We start from the raw sequence: 15,395 nt of genomic DNA, 5'->3' as shown, positions 1-15,395 counted from the left end.
CAAGCATGAAGCGCTTGATATAAAGCCTGTTTAAGACTCCAGGGGGCTTTGGTGCTCTGGCCCACATGACCGTGTCCCCCATGGGTCCATTCAGGTTTGGGACCAGGGTTGGCATCAGTTCTTTGTCCATGCAAAGACTCACACCCTGGGTGATGCAGCAGTCTGTAGCTGCTAGCTAGGGTCCGTCCCAGCTGTGTGTTTGCCTGGGATCCCCCCGACCCCCCCAGGTTGTGATTCCCCCCTGTCCCCCAAGCGAGGGGCCCTGCAGCTCCCAAGGCCTGATGCCTGTCTCCTCCACTCTCCAGGCTACACGGTCCAAGCCACTAGCGCCGTCCTGCACTGGAACCAGGTGACTCTTGTCACTGGAGCTCCCCGCCACCAGCACGCGGGCGCCGTGTACCTGCTGACGAACGTCTCCCGCAACACCCTGGAGAGGAGCGTGGTGCTGCCTGGGGAGCAGGTGGGCTCCTACTTTGGGAGTGCCATCGCCCTGGCGGACCTCGATAACGATGGGTGAGCTCTGCAGGCCCAGGGAGAGGGATGCCCCTGCGTGATGGAGACCTGCATGGCGATGTGATTCCATGGGCAGACCCTGGATCTCTGTAGCTTGGGAGGTGTCTCCATAGCTCATTGCTTGGGGGATCTCCATAGCCCATAGCTTTGAGGTGGGTCTCTGTAGCCCATAATTGGAGGGGATCTCCATAGTTTTGAGGAGGTCTCTGTAGCCTTTAGCTGGGGGGGTTCTTCATAGCTTTGAATGAGGTCCATAGATTTGAGGAGGTCTCTGTAGCCCTTAGCTTGGGGGGATCTCAATAGCTTTGAAGGGGGCCCATAGCTTTGGGGGATCTCCATGGTCCATAGCTTTGAGGGGGTGTCTCTGCAGCCTGTAGCTTTGAGGTGGGTCTCTGTAGCCCGTAGCTGGTGGGGATCCCCATAGCTTTGAGGGGGGTGTCGGTAGCCCTTAGCTTTGAGGGGGGGCCCATAGCTTTGGGGGAATCTCCATGGTCCATAGCTTTGAGGGTGTGTCTCTGAAGCCCTTATCTTGGGGGGATCTCCATAGCTTTGAGGGGGACCCATAGCTTTTGGGGGATCTCCATGGTCCATAGCTTTGGAGGAGGGTCTCCAGAGCACTGATCGGGTCTGATCCATCATCGTCATCGTCCTTGGCCCCTGGCCTTGACCCTGCCATTCCTGTCCCTGCTGACAGGTGGCAGGACCTGGTGATTGGGGCCCCGTACTACTTCGAGCGGAAACAAGAGGTGGGCGGCGCTGTCTACGTGTACATGAATGAGGCCGGCAGCTTCCAGAACCGGCCCAGCCTGGTTCTGAAGGGACCCAGCAACTCGGCCTTCGGCTTCGCCGTGGCCAGCATCGGGGACGTCAACCAGGACGGCTTCCAGGGTGCGTGGGGCTGCCCCTTCCACTCGTGGGGCTTGTAATGGGAGACCTCGGGTTCACTGGGTATCCGGGGGGCACTGCAGTGCCATGGGGCCAGGGAGTTATAAGCGTGGCTCTTGGAAGGGGTAGCTGGGAGGGTGTGTAGGGGGGTGTGGTTGCAGGGCTTGGGAGGCTTGGGGTGTGCTTGGGATATGGGGTGGCTCTGGGGTGGGATTGAGGGACTCTGGTGTGTGTTAGGGGGTTGTGTGGGTATGAGGGAGCTCAGGATGGTGTGTGGTTTGGGAGCTATGGGGTGGCTCAGGGTGGTGTGAGGTTTGGGGGATTGAGGAGGTGGTTTGGGGGTATGGGTTGGCTCGGGTGGGATCAGGGGGCTCTGGTGTGCGTGGGGTTTAGTCTGAGTGCGGGGTGGGATTGGGAGGCTGTGTAGGCTGTGTAGGGTTTAGTCAGGGTATGGGGGGTGGGTGTGGGGGTTGGGGGAATGGGGTGGCTCAGGGTGTCGTGTGGGAGTTGGGGGATCCATGGTGGCGGTGTGGAGGTATGGGGTGGCACTGGGGCTGGTGTGGAGGTTTTGGGGCTGGGCTGGTGTGTGGGGTTAGGGGAATGGGTGGCTCTGGGGTGAATTGAGTTTGCGGGGGCTCATGAGTGGTGAGGATTTAGTGAGGGGGCTGGAGATGGCTTCTGTGGGGCTGGAGGACCTGGGGTCTCTGGTGGAGCTTGTGTGACCCCTTTGCCTCTCCCCATAGATATCGCCATTGGGGCTCCCTTCGAGGGCTCTGGCAAGGTCTACATCTACCACAGCAGCTCAGGGGGGCTGGTGGCCAAGCCCCGGCAGGTAAAGGCAGCTTGTGCACCCTTTGCTCCCACTAGGGGGCGCTTTGCAAAGGGAGAATTCCATTGGGTGGAGCCAAGTCCTGGCCAGGGAGAGAAGTGTGTGGGGGGGTCCATCTGGCACAGTCCCTCCCCCACCAGGGAAGTTTTAGCATCAGGAACAGGCTAGAAAATGCTCCCCTCCCTAATCTGTGGGTCGATGATGGATATGGGATGATCCTAGAAGGGTGCGGAGGAGCGAGAGATGCATGAGGAAAAGGCAGTTGAGCTTCCCAGGCTCTTCACTGGGGTTTGGGGCAGGGCCCTGGGAACTGCTGGCCCGGGTGGTGGGCGGTGGTGGTGGTGGTCCTGGAGCGGCTGTGGGTGACTCTATTTCCTCCTCCATCCCCTGCCCTGCAGGTGATCAGCGGGGCAGAGCTGGGCCCATCTGGCATCCAGACCTTCGGGTACTCACTGAGTGGGGGGCTGGACGTAGATGGAAATTCCTACCCCGATCTGCTGGTGGGGAGCTTGTCCGAGCAGATAGCTCTGCTCAGGTAAGGGGGTTTGGGGTTGGGACAGGGCATGCTGGCAGGGCAACCTTTCCCCTGCAGGAGCGGGTGCTATTCTCTGGCTGGTCTCTGGACCCACAAGTACAGGGAGATTGTGTGGTGCTCAGCATGGGGGGGAGGGGCTGTGGTGGCATCAGTGGGGTTGAACCTGGGACCTTCAGCAGAGGCACCAGCTGCTCTGTTTGAACAGGAGCAGGTACGGGGTGGGATTGCGGGGACTTCGAGGGTGGCGAGAGAGGGAGACTCAGGGTATTGCATGACTGCCCCCTACAGGCGCCAGTGGGGAGTTTGCTCTCCGTGGCCCATTCAGCCCTTGGCCAACCATCAGTCCTGACAGGGACAGGGCTGGTGCCCCAAATCCCTCGGTGCTCATGTCACCGAGGCCCCCTGACCAGACAGTGGGCCTCTTGCAACCACTCCTGTCTTGGGCTGCATTGAAACCAGGGGAAAGGCTCAATATCCTGCTGCCAGCTCCCTGAGCTGTCTAGCCCTGTGCCCCAAGATTTTGGGTTCTCTGAGCCGTGGAGGGGTCTTGTGCTGAGAAGGAGTCATGAATGGTGTGATGAGAAAGGAGAATCCCAGCCTCTGTATGGGACAAAGACTGCCCTCGCCGCCCCCCAAAACCCTCCATTGTGCCCCCCAAAGCCCAACCCTTGCTGGGGAGGTGGGAGCACTGACTCCTGCAGAGCAGGGTGGCATCCGGCAGCTCCTGGCGCTGGTGGGCAGAGCTGGCAGTGGTTCCTGCTGGGAGGGAGGCTCGGCTGATCTCTTCCCTTTCTCTGCCTGCCCAGAGCTCGACCTGTGATCAACATCTTGAACAAAACCTTCACTGTGAGCCCCAGCGTGGTGGATCCGGCCAAGTGCACCCCAAACTCCTGGTAAGGGTCCCCCCAAAAACATCATCCATGCCCCCTGATTGGCAGAACCCCTGGATGGCGCTCTGGGGCTCATGGGGCTAGCCCTGCATGGCAAGGAAAAGCCCTGCGTGGCAAGGAAAAGCCCTGCCGTCCCTGTGCCCATAGCATCCGTGTGGGCTGTGTGTCTGCGGCCAGAGCAAATGGGACGTGTCTGGGACCCTGCCTGCTGGCTCTGCCCCATCCTGCTGTCACTGACCAGGGCCTCCTCTCTCGCCCCTGCAGCATCCAGGTGCAGATCTGCTTCTCCTACAACCAGAGTGCTGGAGACCCCAAGTACAAGGAGCAAATCAGTGAGTGGGCTGGAGAGGGAGGGGCTGTGAGACACACTGGCGGGTGCGCGCTGCAAAGTGAACAGCGCGTTGTGTGTGCACACGCCCAATGTGAGCAATGGTGTGTGCGTGCAATGGTCTATGTGTGTGTGTTGGGCGGGGGGAGACACGGACAGAAAGATGCACAGGGAAATGGCAATTGGGGGAGGGGTTCCTGGGATCCAGGGGGCTGCTCCTATAACCATTGAACTGTAGGAATGGGGAGAATGCAGCAGCAGTGGCTGGTGTGTTCACACAGGAGCACTAGTGTGTGGATGCACGCAGTGGTGTGTGTGTGTGCACACGGGCAGGTCATGCAGTGATGAGTGGGTTTGCACATGGGCACTGGTGTGTGTTCAGTGGTGCATGTGCATGTTTGTGTACTCATGTAATGGGTGTGGGTGGGTGTGCACTTGTAATGGTGCATGCAGTGGTGTGTGCACGTGCACTTGTAATGGTGCATGCAGTGGTGTGTGCGTGTGTATGTGCACTAGTAATGGTGCATGTACAATGGTGTGTTTATGTGTGCGCACGTGTGCAATGTGAGCATGTGTGTGTGCGAGGCCAGCGTTTGCCCTGTGTCTCCATGGGGTGTGGCTGCCCTGAATGAACCTGTTCTCCCCCTCCGCCCCCTTGTTCTCTCCAGACCTGCTATACACCCTGGAGGCTGACAAAGACCGGCGCCCAGCCCGGGTGAGGTTTGCTGGGACGCACTCCGCTGTTTACAAGGGCGTCTTCACCATGCCAGCCACCAAGTGCCATGACCTGCAGCTCCTCCTGCTGGTGAGCAGAGGGCAGTGCAGCCCGAGCTTAGCACAGGGCAGCGCGGGGAGGGTGTGACCCTGTGGCAGCAGGTAATAGACAGCTGGGGCTAGCTGTCCCGTGGGGCTGGGGTGTGGAGGGGCCTTGCAGGATCTGGGAATAAAGAGCTAAGGGAGGGGAGGGTCTGGCAGCAGAAAAGCCAAGAACCTCCTGTCTAAATCAGGACTCAGCGTGCATGGGGGGGCCTGGAGGATACGGCCCCCAGGGAGTCCCAGTAGCTGGGTCTGTTCTGCGCCGGCCGGGGTGGGATAGCCATTATCGCCGGCAATGAAACCCACCGTCCTTCCTGCAGGAGAACATCCGGGACAAGCTGCATCCCATAGCGCTGCACATGAGCTACGCCCTGGAGGAGAAGGCCAGGCGCTTCCAGCTGGGGCCCCGCTCCCTCAACGCCTTCCCTGTCCTGAATGAGGATCAGCCCCGGGAGAACCACACCGAGGTGGGACGGACCTGCCGAGCGACGGGGAAGGGAGGGAGCTGGGTCGGGCCGAGGGGAATGGCCCCTATGCAGCGCCTGCTAAGCAGGGGGGAGCCAGGACTCCTGGGTTCCATTCCCAGCTGTGGCGCTGCCTCTATGTGGATGGGGTCTGAGCAGGGGACTGGGAGCCAGGACTGCTGGGTTCCATTCCTGGCTCTGACACTGGCTCCATGTGAATAGGAGGCAAGCGTCAGCTGCTTGGGTATAACCGACCTGCCTCCAAGTCTCTGAGGCCCTGCCCTGCTGTAGGGAGATTTCTAATGGAAACATGTTTCTATAATTCACACTAGCACTAGAGTGTGCCACATCCCTGCTAGTAGCTGGGACAACTATAGGATAACAGCCTACTGCTGCCGCTGGGTGGTGGAGTGCCTCCCTCAGCTCAAGTGGCAGAGGCCCCAGACTTTAATGCTGACGGTCTTGGGGTCAGAGCCTGCCGAGCAGGGTGGGTTGCCCTGTGCTGGTTCAGGGCAGCGCGAGTGAATGACCAATGCCGTTGTCAGATTAACTTCCAGAAAGAATGCGGCCTGGACAACAAGTGTAACAGCAACCTGCAGCTGCAGTGCGCCTTCGTCAACGAGCAGAACCAGCCGCTGCCCCGGTGAGAGAAGGGCAGAGCCTGCCCTGGCACCATGCCCCCTTCCCGGGCACGCAGAGCCAGCTCAAGGAGGGAGCTGCCTCTGCCTAAACGGCCTCTTACCTGCCCACTGGGGGAGAGCATCCCTGCCTGGGCCCTGCCTGCTGCGGGGGGGGTGGGGGCTCTTTCCAGTGGGACCCAGAGAAGTTCCCTTCTTGTAGGGGGATTGTCACCCCCTGCCCATGTGGCGGCCGATGCCCCCCGTGCTGAGCGCTGTCCCTTCTCCGGCGCAGGCTGAACGGGACCCAGGTGCTGCAGTACAGCCGGGACGTCAGGAAGCTGCACCTGAGCATCAATGTCACCAACGCCCCCTCGACAGGCAGCAACGGCGAGGATGCCCACGAGGCCCTGCTCAACATCACCGTGCCCCCCGCCCTGCTGCCCTCCTCCGTCCGGCCCGTAAGGAACCCCCCTTCCCCTGCTGCCCACCCTGCCTGGTCCGCACTCTTTAAACGACACTCCCTGCCCGCCATGGCATCCTCCATCCAGCCGCCTTCCTTTGTGCCAACCCCCTTGCTTTCTCCTCCACCCGTACCCTCCCATTGCCAGCCGTCCACCCGGCCCTGCAGGTGGAGGAGCCCTCTGTCTGTCCATCTGAGCCCCAGGTCACTATTTTCTCCCGGTTTAAAGCCAGTGGGGCGGGCAGGAGGGACGCGGCTTGTGCCCACCACTGAGAGGTGCCATGCTCCATCAGGGCTGGCGAGGGGCACCCGGTCGACGTGCAGCCAGTTGTTGCGGTGGGGGCGGGGGGCAGGCAGACAGCCTGGAGGCCAGAGCCCTGGCTATGGGCTTAGGGGTGGGATATGGGGCTGGCTTTCCCTTCTCTCAGTGCCCTGCTCCCAGGATGGGGAAGGGGACACCCTCGGGGGTGGTGGGTATCAAGGTCCAGGGACGGCCCTCAGGCGCGTCCTGCTCCCAGATGGGGCAAGTGCTTCTCAGGTAGAGGTGGGTGGCTGGGGGCGGGGGTGTCTTTCTGGGCTGGGGGGTGGCAGGGCGCAGGGATGGGGCAGGAGGTGCTCGGATGGGGGATGGGGAGGTGTCTCTGTGGCGGGGCTGGGCTCATGGGCCGAGCTGATGGTGACACCCCCTTCCCCCCACCTCCTCACAGAGTGGTGCCTGCACCTTTGAGGAGACGGTGCTGTGTGACCTGGGAAACCCCTTCAAGAAGAACCAGAGGGTGAGCACCGTCTGGCCCCACACGCCCTGGCTCAGAGGGCAGGGTCCCGTGGGGGTGGGGCAGGGGGCACCACCAAGTGGGGCAGCCTATGGGGCTAGGATAAGAAGCCTCAGAGGTGGGGGGAGGCATGGCAGCCTTTGGGCACCCACCACCTTGGGACTCTTGCAGCGTGGGTGGGGGTGGGTTCCAGGTGCCCACGGCCCCCATGGTGGGTGTTTCAATGCGATCTGAGCTTCCCCCACCCCAGGGGTCTGTGGCAGGGGGTTGGGGTTGCCTGCCAATGGGGCCAGCCTGGTTGGTAAAGCCTGTGCCAGGCACAGCTCCACGTGGACCTGGCCTTGAGCGCAGTGGCCCCTCTGTTGCAGGCAGAGCTGATCATCACCTTCGAAGCCATTAACATCACCCTGGAGACCCGCGAAGTCATGGCCCAGCTCCAGCTCTCCACGTGAGTCCCCTGAAGGGGTGCGGAGGGTGGAGGTCCATCTGCAAGGGGGAGGGGTGCTGGATGAGTGAGTTGAAGCAGCTCAGCTGGCAGGAGAGAAAACAGGAAGCAAGGCCAGGCTTTTCCATAGTGCCCCCCAACCCTGCAGCACTTTGCCATGGAAAGGCAGCCACCTCTGGGGGGGAACGGGGCAGTTAATTAACAGCGTGTAGCAACGTTAAGCACAGTCTCGGAAAGGAAACGAAAACGAGTGCTGTAGCCAGGTGGTACTGCGGGCCAGGTGGACTGCAGCTCCCTGAGTTATGCCGGGACACCGGGGCATCCAGAATGCCATGGGGCCTTTAATGAGCACCGGAAGTCAGGACCGACTTGGTAAAATAGCACCTGCAGCGCCCCCTATCTCTGTGCTGGGGTGTTGGAGTCACCCACACCATTCCCTGCACGGCCGTGCCCCCTAGCGCCGCTCTGGGGTCAGCATTGGCTCAGGGCAGAGAGCGCCCCCTACAGACCCTGAGGCTCATGGGGTCTGGCTGCAGAACCTCGTGTGTGTCTGGATCTCTGCTCCAGGGCAGGGAGCGAGGTACAAAGGGCCCCTGTAATGTTATTTCGGCCCTGTCTCGGCAGGCTGAGTTACCAGGAGGACCTGCAGCCAGTGTGGGCCGAGCTGCTCGTGGACTACACTGTCCAGGCGTCTCTCACCATGTGCGTATCTTTGGGGCTCACGCCCCCCTCGGTTCAGCTGGTTCCTGGGTCCCCGAATTCCCACCCCCGGGAGACACCACTGTCTCCAGCGAGAACTGGAGTGTGAATTGGGGTTCCGGGCCCCACAGCTCACCCTGCTCAGGGACTGGTGCCCCATAAGGAAGCTGGGCAGGGATTGGCTGCATCCCACTGATGAAGAGACCCTGACTGCATGTGTATCCCCATACAGTGCTTCCATCTGCCCAGCCTGGGATGCTCCTGGGTCTAGGCCCTCCATGCCCAGCTTGGGCCCCCCTAAGCCCCCCCAGCCCAGCCCCGGGCCCCCAAGCCCAGCCTGCCACTTCCAGCTCTGAGCCTAGTCCGTGCTCATCCCAGCAACTCTCCACTGCCCATCGTGTGCCCGTTTCTCCTGCCCGGTCTCCCTGTCTGCCCCGCTGACCCCAGCCGCTCTCCTCCCTGGCAGGACGTCCCGGCCCCTCCAGACGTCCTTCAGCGGGAAGGTGATGGGGGAGTCAGCCATGAAGAGCGAGCTGGATGTGGGGAGCCCAGTCAGGTTCGATTTCCAGGTACGGAGGCTCCCGATGGGAGGGGGCCTGGGGAGATGGCGGCGGCCACGTCCCAACTGGGCTTTGCGTTGCAGGTGAGCACCAAGGGGGAGTCTCTGGGCTCGCTGGGCACCATCGTCCTGGGCTTCGAGTGGCCCTACGAAATCCACAACGGCAAATGGCTGCTGTACCCCACGGAGATCCTCGTGAGCGACAAGGGGAGCTGGCACTGCCGGCCACCGGGGGGCGTCATCAACCCCCTCAACCTCACCGTGAGTCAGGCCCTGCAGCCCGGTGGCCCCTGCTCCCTGCCCGCCAGCGTGCGCTCTCCCTCACCTGTCAATCCTCTTCCCTGGCTCGCCCTGCCCTACCCTGCCTCTCCCCACCCTGCAGCTGCACTTCGCAACACTGCGACGCCACCCACCGCCCCCTGGGAGCAGTGCCATCCCAGAGCCCTGATTCTGCCCTGGAGAACTCTGGGGAGGGAGTCAGGCCAGTGGTTCCTGTGTTCTCTGCCCCGGAGAGGTGGGGGGCCAGGTAAGGGGTCACCAGCCCGTGCGCCCTCTGCCCTGCCCTGCCCCCTCAGGTACGGGAGAGTGCTCAGCCCTCCATGAGGTGCAGACCCCGGAGGAGTGTAACCAGCTCGCTTCCTTTCCAGCTCCTGGACGGTGGCGCCTCCACCAGGCAGAAGCGCGATCTGGAGGCGGCGCTGCAGGCCGACCCCCCCGTCACCCTCGCCGCCTCCAAGAAAGCCAAGTCAGAAACGCTGCTGGTGAGCGCTGGTCTCGTGGCAGCTTCAGCCTGGCCCGGGAGGAGAGCCGGGGTCCCTGTAGCATCTCACTACACTATTCACACACCCAGCACGAGCCGTACCCTGTCCTTCACGCACCCCAACTCCAGAGACAATGACTGTGGGATAGACCCCAACTGTGCCTGCTCAGGACCCCAAGAGTTCAGGGGGGATCTCTGCTAGCTGATGGCGGTGTGAGGCCTATGGCACGTGGTTGAGTAGTTCTGATTGTGCCCACTAGAGGGCAGTTGTCTCCCACAGCCTGTTGCATGGGGTACAGTGGTGTGGTGTCCAAGAGTGTCAGCTGATCAGGCCTGTAACTGACCGATGTTCTGTGTATGTTGTTGGGGTGTAACCATCCAGCGTTGATGATTCATTTCAGAAACTCTCCCACCCCAACGTGTCTTCACAAGCTCCCAGCCTTGAGAGGGTGTTGGCTGGGTGGGCTGCTCTGGCTATGTACATCCGCCTGGACCCGCCCACTAACATGCCAGCATCTTTTGTTTCCTGCCCCCAGAGCTGCTCCAAGGGGACGTCCCGCTGCATCTGGTTCCAGTGCCCCATCCGGGACGCCAGGCACACAACGAACGTCAGCGTCCGAGCACGGGTGTGGAACAGCACCTTCATCGAGGTCAGCGCCAAACTGTCCGGGGTGTTCTGGGAGGGTGGATTTTATCAAGGGGGCCAGGAATCGGTGATGAGATATTTAAAATTCATGACAGATGTAGTCACACTAAGCACAATTAGTCGGCAGAACTCACTGCCCCAAGATAAAATTGGATCTCGCACTATCAGGATGAGACCATGGTGGTGAGCAGATTCCTCCACCTCTGCCCACTGCAGGGGTTTCTTGGTGCTGGCTTTGGTGCTAGCTCCTGTCAGAGACAGGATACTGGGATGGATGGTTGGTCCGGCACTGCCTGGGTTCCTGTGGAAGTCAGACCCCTCTAGGCTGCTGGCCGGGATCTGATGAAGGGTAGGCAGTGACCAGACATTGCATGCAATGAGTTGGGAGGTCTCAGCTGGGTTCCCAGTGTCAATGGCTACTCCTCCATCCCGTCCTCCAGCAGGCATCGTTAGTCCCCATTCCCAGCAATCTCTGCAGCGGGGCCAAGGGCAGAATGAGCCACAAGAGCCGTCTCGCCTGGGGTTGGCCCCTGGGGGAAGCTTGGCCAGGCAGTACCTGCTCCAAGGATGACACTGGGCCTGCAGGGCCGTCGGGGTTCATCTGCCCCAAGGTGTGGGGGAGGGATGGATGCGGGGGGGTGGCTGTGTTAAAGTGGAGATACACACTCCTGGCCCAGGTTACAAGCTGCCCCATTTCCCCCTCCCCCTCTTGTCCCCCCGGGCTGCGCAGGAGTTCAGTGACTTCGACCGTGTCAAGGTGACGGGACTGGCGACACTGTTCCTCAAGACAAATGTTCCCACCGTCAACATGAAGAACCACACGGTGCAGGTGAGTCAGCCCGGATTGCTCCCTTCTCTGGGTGCAGGGCGTGTGTTTGCCTGCTCTTCTCTCCAGCGCCTCCGGCTGGACATGGCTGGCACCGGAGTAGCTGGGAGTTCCCCCGCCCATAGCCAGCACTTCTGTGCCATCCCCGACAGCGCCTCCTGCTGGAGAGACTGGAACTGGAGTAGCTGGGAGCTCCCCCTGCCCACAGCCAGCGCTTCTGTGCCATCCCCAACAGCGCCTCCTGCTGGAGAGACTGGAATTGGAGTATCTGGGAGCTCCCTCTGCCCACAGCCAGCACTTCTGCACCATCCCCCACAGTGCCTCCTGCTGGGAGAGGCTGAGGCGGCAGCAGCAGGGAACTCCCCCTCCCCTCTTCCAAGCCAGTTCTTGCACCATCCCTGACAGCGCCTCCTACTGGGAGAGGCTGGGACTGCAGTAGCTGGGAGTCCCCTCGCCTCCATAGCCAGGTCTCCTGTACCATCCCCGACAGTGCCTCCTGCTGGAGAGACTGGAACTGGAGTAGCTGGGAGCTCCCCCTGCCAACAGCCAATGCTTCTGCACCATCCCCCACAGTGCCTCCTGCTGGGAGAGGCTGAGGCGGCAGCAGCGGGGAACTCCCCCTCCCCACCCCTCCAAGCCAGTTCTTTCACCATCCCCCACAGTGCCTCCTGCTGGGAGAGGCTGGGACTGCAGTAGCTGGGAGTCCCCCCGCCTCCATAACCAGGTCTCCTGCACCATCACTGACAGCGCCTCCTGCTGGGAGAGGCTGGGACTACAATAGCTGGGAGCTCCTGCATCCCCAGCCAGGTGCACAGTTGCACAGCTGCCATCCCATCCTGTCTGTTCATTGCATTTGGCCCCCAGTTCTTTGTGGACATCGACTCGGAGCTTGTCGAGGAGCAGCCAGCGGAGATCGAGCTGTGGCTGGTGCTTGTGGCGGTAGGGGCAGGGCTGCTGCTGCTGGGGCTGATCATCCTGCTGCTGTGGAAGGTGAGAGGGGCTGCGGTTCCCTTTGGAGCAGAGGGTGGGGGTGAGGGACTCCTGCTCTCTGTCTAGGCTGATACGGGAGCCGCTAGGAGTGAGTGATGGAGCTGTGGGAACTGTGCTGAGGCCTGGCATGCTCAAGACACTGGTGGACCGTGAACCCGGTGACTACATCTGTAACGCATTCCAGTGCCCCCAATTGCAGCACCGCGAGGGCCCTTTAGAAAGCTGCTTCTCAAGAGATTCTCAGCCTAGAGAGGCTGTGGGCTGGCGACCCCACAGCCTTTCATCGTGAAGGGTCCTGAAGTCCTTTGCAGACGACACACCGAGATCTCTTCGCCCGTCACTGAGATGCAGCCACCTCTGAGGTGGAGCATGGCCACAGTTTAACAGCACACGGCTAGGATGCAGAAGAGCGTCAGAAGGGGATTTAGGGAGACTGACTGTAATTACCGCAGGTGGAATGAGGTTAATGCCCCACTTCTATGAGGCGTCGTGGAATGATCGATAGTTGGAACGCTGGGTTTATGCCAGGGCGTGGCTGAGTGAGAACAGCGCCCCCTATTGAATCATCAGCATCACTTCCTGCAGCAGCATCTGAGCTCTTCCTCGGAGCTGTCCGTGCCACCCCTGCTTAGCTTGACTGGGTTCTAGAAAATGGGGATAAAATGCCATTTTTGGGGGTGAGGCTGAGGAAGTTTTGGGTTTCTTTCAACCTCTGCTGTCTCTGGGGCTTGTCCATCAGTTGTTTGGAGCAGGGATCGACAGGAGCCTCCCCTGGGACCTGGTGAGCTGTGTAAATACCCCCGTGGGATTGCACGTCTGGTGTTCTGGCTGTATTGTTTAAATACCGTTTCGCTCTGGAAAGTGACTTCTCCTCTCTTGGGGATAACCGCTGACTGCTTCGCAAGATAGCAGCCCTGATTCTGGGCGGCAGAGAGGAGCTGGAAACCCCAGAGATCACCCCAACTTGGGGAATCCCCCAACACTGCTGCCCTGCACTCCTCCCAGCACTAGAATATGCTAGGTACATGCTCCAGGGATGGTCGGGGTGTGGCTGCATTGCTCTGAGTTCCAGCTGTTCTCAACTACATGATGGTCCCTTGGGGTGTAAATTAGAGCTGTCCCCTAGGCGGCTCTACCTTATCTCACCAGCCCCAGAATCCTGAAGGTTAAAATGTGATGTAAAGCCACCTTTGTTTCCACTCCCACCCCACTGGACTGCTCCAAATTCAAAAGTCGGGGGGGGGGGGGGCTGGGGAAGACATCTCCTAACCCTGCAAGTGCCACCTGGAGATCTGAGAGTCAAGCTGGTTTTTTCCTATTACAGTTCCACAGTAGGGACTTAATTAATGATGCATGATCTGAAATAGAATCCGGATTACTGCTTCTGCTCCACTAGGCTAGCAGGAGCGAACGGTATTTCCGGCATCACGGGGGAGCGGATCAGGTGAGTCAGAAGGGGCCATCTCTCAGAGCAGGGATCAGTTGAGCTTGGTCAGTAGGAAGCCGAAAAGACTCTGCTGATTAGGAAGTACATCCATATCCCTAACCTACCTCCCCCATCCGGCCCTGCTCCGCAGGGATCCCAAAGCCCTTTATAAATCGATACCCACAGAGATCAGCCCATCGGCCACTGAGAAGCAGCCACCTCTGGGCAGGAACATTTCCTCCCAAGGGATTTCCCGCCGCCCGTTGCCCCTGACCGGTGTCACCTGCTTCCTCGTAGTGCGGCTTCTTCCGGAGGGCGAGCACCCGTGCCATGTACGAGGCCAAGGGCCAGAAAGCGGAGATGAAGATCCAGCCGTCTGAAACGGAGCGGCTGACTGATGACTACTAGCTCAGGGCTGCCCCTTTGCCCTGAGAGCCCACTCCATCCTCTTGGTAATGAGCGGGGGGCAGGGCAACATGCAAAGGGGAGGGGCCTATGGGATATTGACTTCTCACTTCCTCCCTGTCTGTCCTGCCTTCTCCTATTAACCCTTTCCCTGTCTGGGCTTCATGTCTCCATTGAGGGGCCCGCTGACTTTCCACTGAGTGTGTGTGTGTGTGGTCTGGTCTGATACAGTCGCAGCCAGGGAGCAAATTGTCTGACTGCACTTTCGTTGGCACTCCCCTACCCCTAATCCCCCTCTGCTTTTCCCTGGCTCCCCTCCAGCTGCAGCTGGGTTCTGCACAGGGTGTGTGTGTGTGTGTGTGTGTGTGTGTGTGTGTGTGTGTGTGTGTGTGTCCCTGCTGTTCCACTCGGGATGTGCCCTGAGGGCCCTGCCGTATAAGCCTCGATAGTGCAAAAGAGGAGTACATGGGAGGATACAACACCAAACCTGGGGAGGGGAGGAGGGAGAGGGTGCTGCCCATTTGTGGCACTACGTGACCATTTGGACTCTTTGCACGGCTGGATTAGTGATGCCGAAAGGGCATCGCCACCCTTGTGCCTGACGCGTCACTATTGCTCATCTGCTTGGTGGCGCGGGCTAAGCCTTGTGTATGTGACAGCTGCACCAGTGGGCAGAGTCAGAAGAAACCTTAATAAAGAGAAGGGTAGAACAATGTCCCAGGATGCTGCTGTGACACTGGGGGGCGCTAATGCAGAATGAGGGAGACCGGATCTTCCCATGAAGGACCAAACGGCCGCTAACTGCCCAGGGGATAGAACTGCGGACAGGAAGGAGAACCAGCGATTCCACGCACGCCATCCAGTTGTGTCCGTCTGTCCAACTGTGCCGCGGTTTAACTAACACTAATGTCTGTCTCCCCTGTTCCAGCGTCACTGTTTCTCAGAGCAGCCTCTGGATTCTCTTGCGTCTCCTGCCAGGGAAAGAGTCAAAATCTGTCTGTCTCCCTTTTCTCGTTTGCTGCTGTTCTTTTTGTTGTTTCTATTTTTTGGATCTTTTTCTTTCTCTCTTTTCTTTTTCTCCTTTTCATCTCTCTGATTTCATGCTCATTTTTCTCTCTGATCTCACGGGCTCTTTCAGATTTCCTTCTGATGTTTCTCTGATTTCTGTCCCAGATTTCTCTTTCTAGTTCTGATTTGTCTCTCCCACTCTGATTTTTGTCCCTGATTTCTTTTCCCTCTCTGATATCTGTCCCTGATTTTTCTGATTTCTCTCTCCCTCTCTTTCTGTCCCTGATTTCTCTCTCTCCTGCTCTGATTTCTCTCTCCACTGATTTCTCTCTCTAATTTCTCTTCCTCTTTCTTATTTCTCTCTTTCTCTACCCATTGAAGTTTGATGCTAACCTCCATCCCCTTCCTCTCCCCTCTGTGCAGTGCGACTTCTTCAAGCGGACCCGCTATTACCGGATCATGCCCAAGTACCACGCGGTGCGGATCCGCCAGGAGGAGCGCTACCGGCCTGCTGACGG

The 15,395-nt window shown here is 59.8% G+C and overlaps 1 protein-coding gene across 2 annotated transcripts in view; it reads left to right on the top strand.

Annotated features, from left to right (window-relative positions):
* Nucleotides 1-15,395, top strand: part of ITGA3 (integrin subunit alpha 3) — a 41,009-nt gene extending 25,614 nt beyond the window's left edge. For both annotated transcript variants that reach the window (XM_050934695.1, XM_050934694.1), the window contains exons 6-26: nucleotides 306-513; nucleotides 1,208-1,401; nucleotides 2,142-2,230; nucleotides 2,626-2,762; nucleotides 3,569-3,655; nucleotides 3,917-3,984; nucleotides 4,649-4,785; nucleotides 5,117-5,263; nucleotides 5,806-5,903; nucleotides 6,173-6,338; nucleotides 7,048-7,116; nucleotides 7,482-7,561; nucleotides 8,183-8,260; nucleotides 8,724-8,826; nucleotides 8,901-9,077; nucleotides 9,464-9,577; nucleotides 10,113-10,226; nucleotides 10,953-11,051; nucleotides 11,913-12,038; nucleotides 13,762-13,916; nucleotides 15,301-15,395. In XM_050934695.1, the coding sequence (XP_050790652.1) occupies nucleotides 306-513; nucleotides 1,208-1,401; nucleotides 2,142-2,230; nucleotides 2,626-2,762; nucleotides 3,569-3,655; nucleotides 3,917-3,984; nucleotides 4,649-4,785; nucleotides 5,117-5,263; nucleotides 5,806-5,903; nucleotides 6,173-6,338; nucleotides 7,048-7,116; nucleotides 7,482-7,561; nucleotides 8,183-8,260; nucleotides 8,724-8,826; nucleotides 8,901-9,077; nucleotides 9,464-9,577; nucleotides 10,113-10,226; nucleotides 10,953-11,051; nucleotides 11,913-12,038; nucleotides 13,762-13,872 (2,402 nt within the window). In that variant the 3' untranslated portion in view covers nucleotides 13,873-13,916; nucleotides 15,301-15,395. The remainder of the gene's footprint in view (nucleotides 1-305; nucleotides 514-1,207; nucleotides 1,402-2,141; nucleotides 2,231-2,625; nucleotides 2,763-3,568; nucleotides 3,656-3,916; nucleotides 3,985-4,648; nucleotides 4,786-5,116; nucleotides 5,264-5,805; nucleotides 5,904-6,172; nucleotides 6,339-7,047; nucleotides 7,117-7,481; nucleotides 7,562-8,182; nucleotides 8,261-8,723; nucleotides 8,827-8,900; nucleotides 9,078-9,463; nucleotides 9,578-10,112; nucleotides 10,227-10,952; nucleotides 11,052-11,912; nucleotides 12,039-13,761; nucleotides 13,917-15,300) is intronic.

Source organism: Gopherus flavomarginatus, chromosome 25 (genome assembly GCF_025201925.1).
Source record: "Gopherus flavomarginatus isolate rGopFla2 chromosome 25, rGopFla2.mat.asm, whole genome shotgun sequence".
NCBI classification, from domain to species: domain Eukaryota; kingdom Metazoa; phylum Chordata; order Testudines; family Testudinidae; genus Gopherus; species Gopherus flavomarginatus.
Note: the sequence above shows the minus strand (reverse complement) of the source record. Positions and strands in the feature narration are given on the sequence as shown.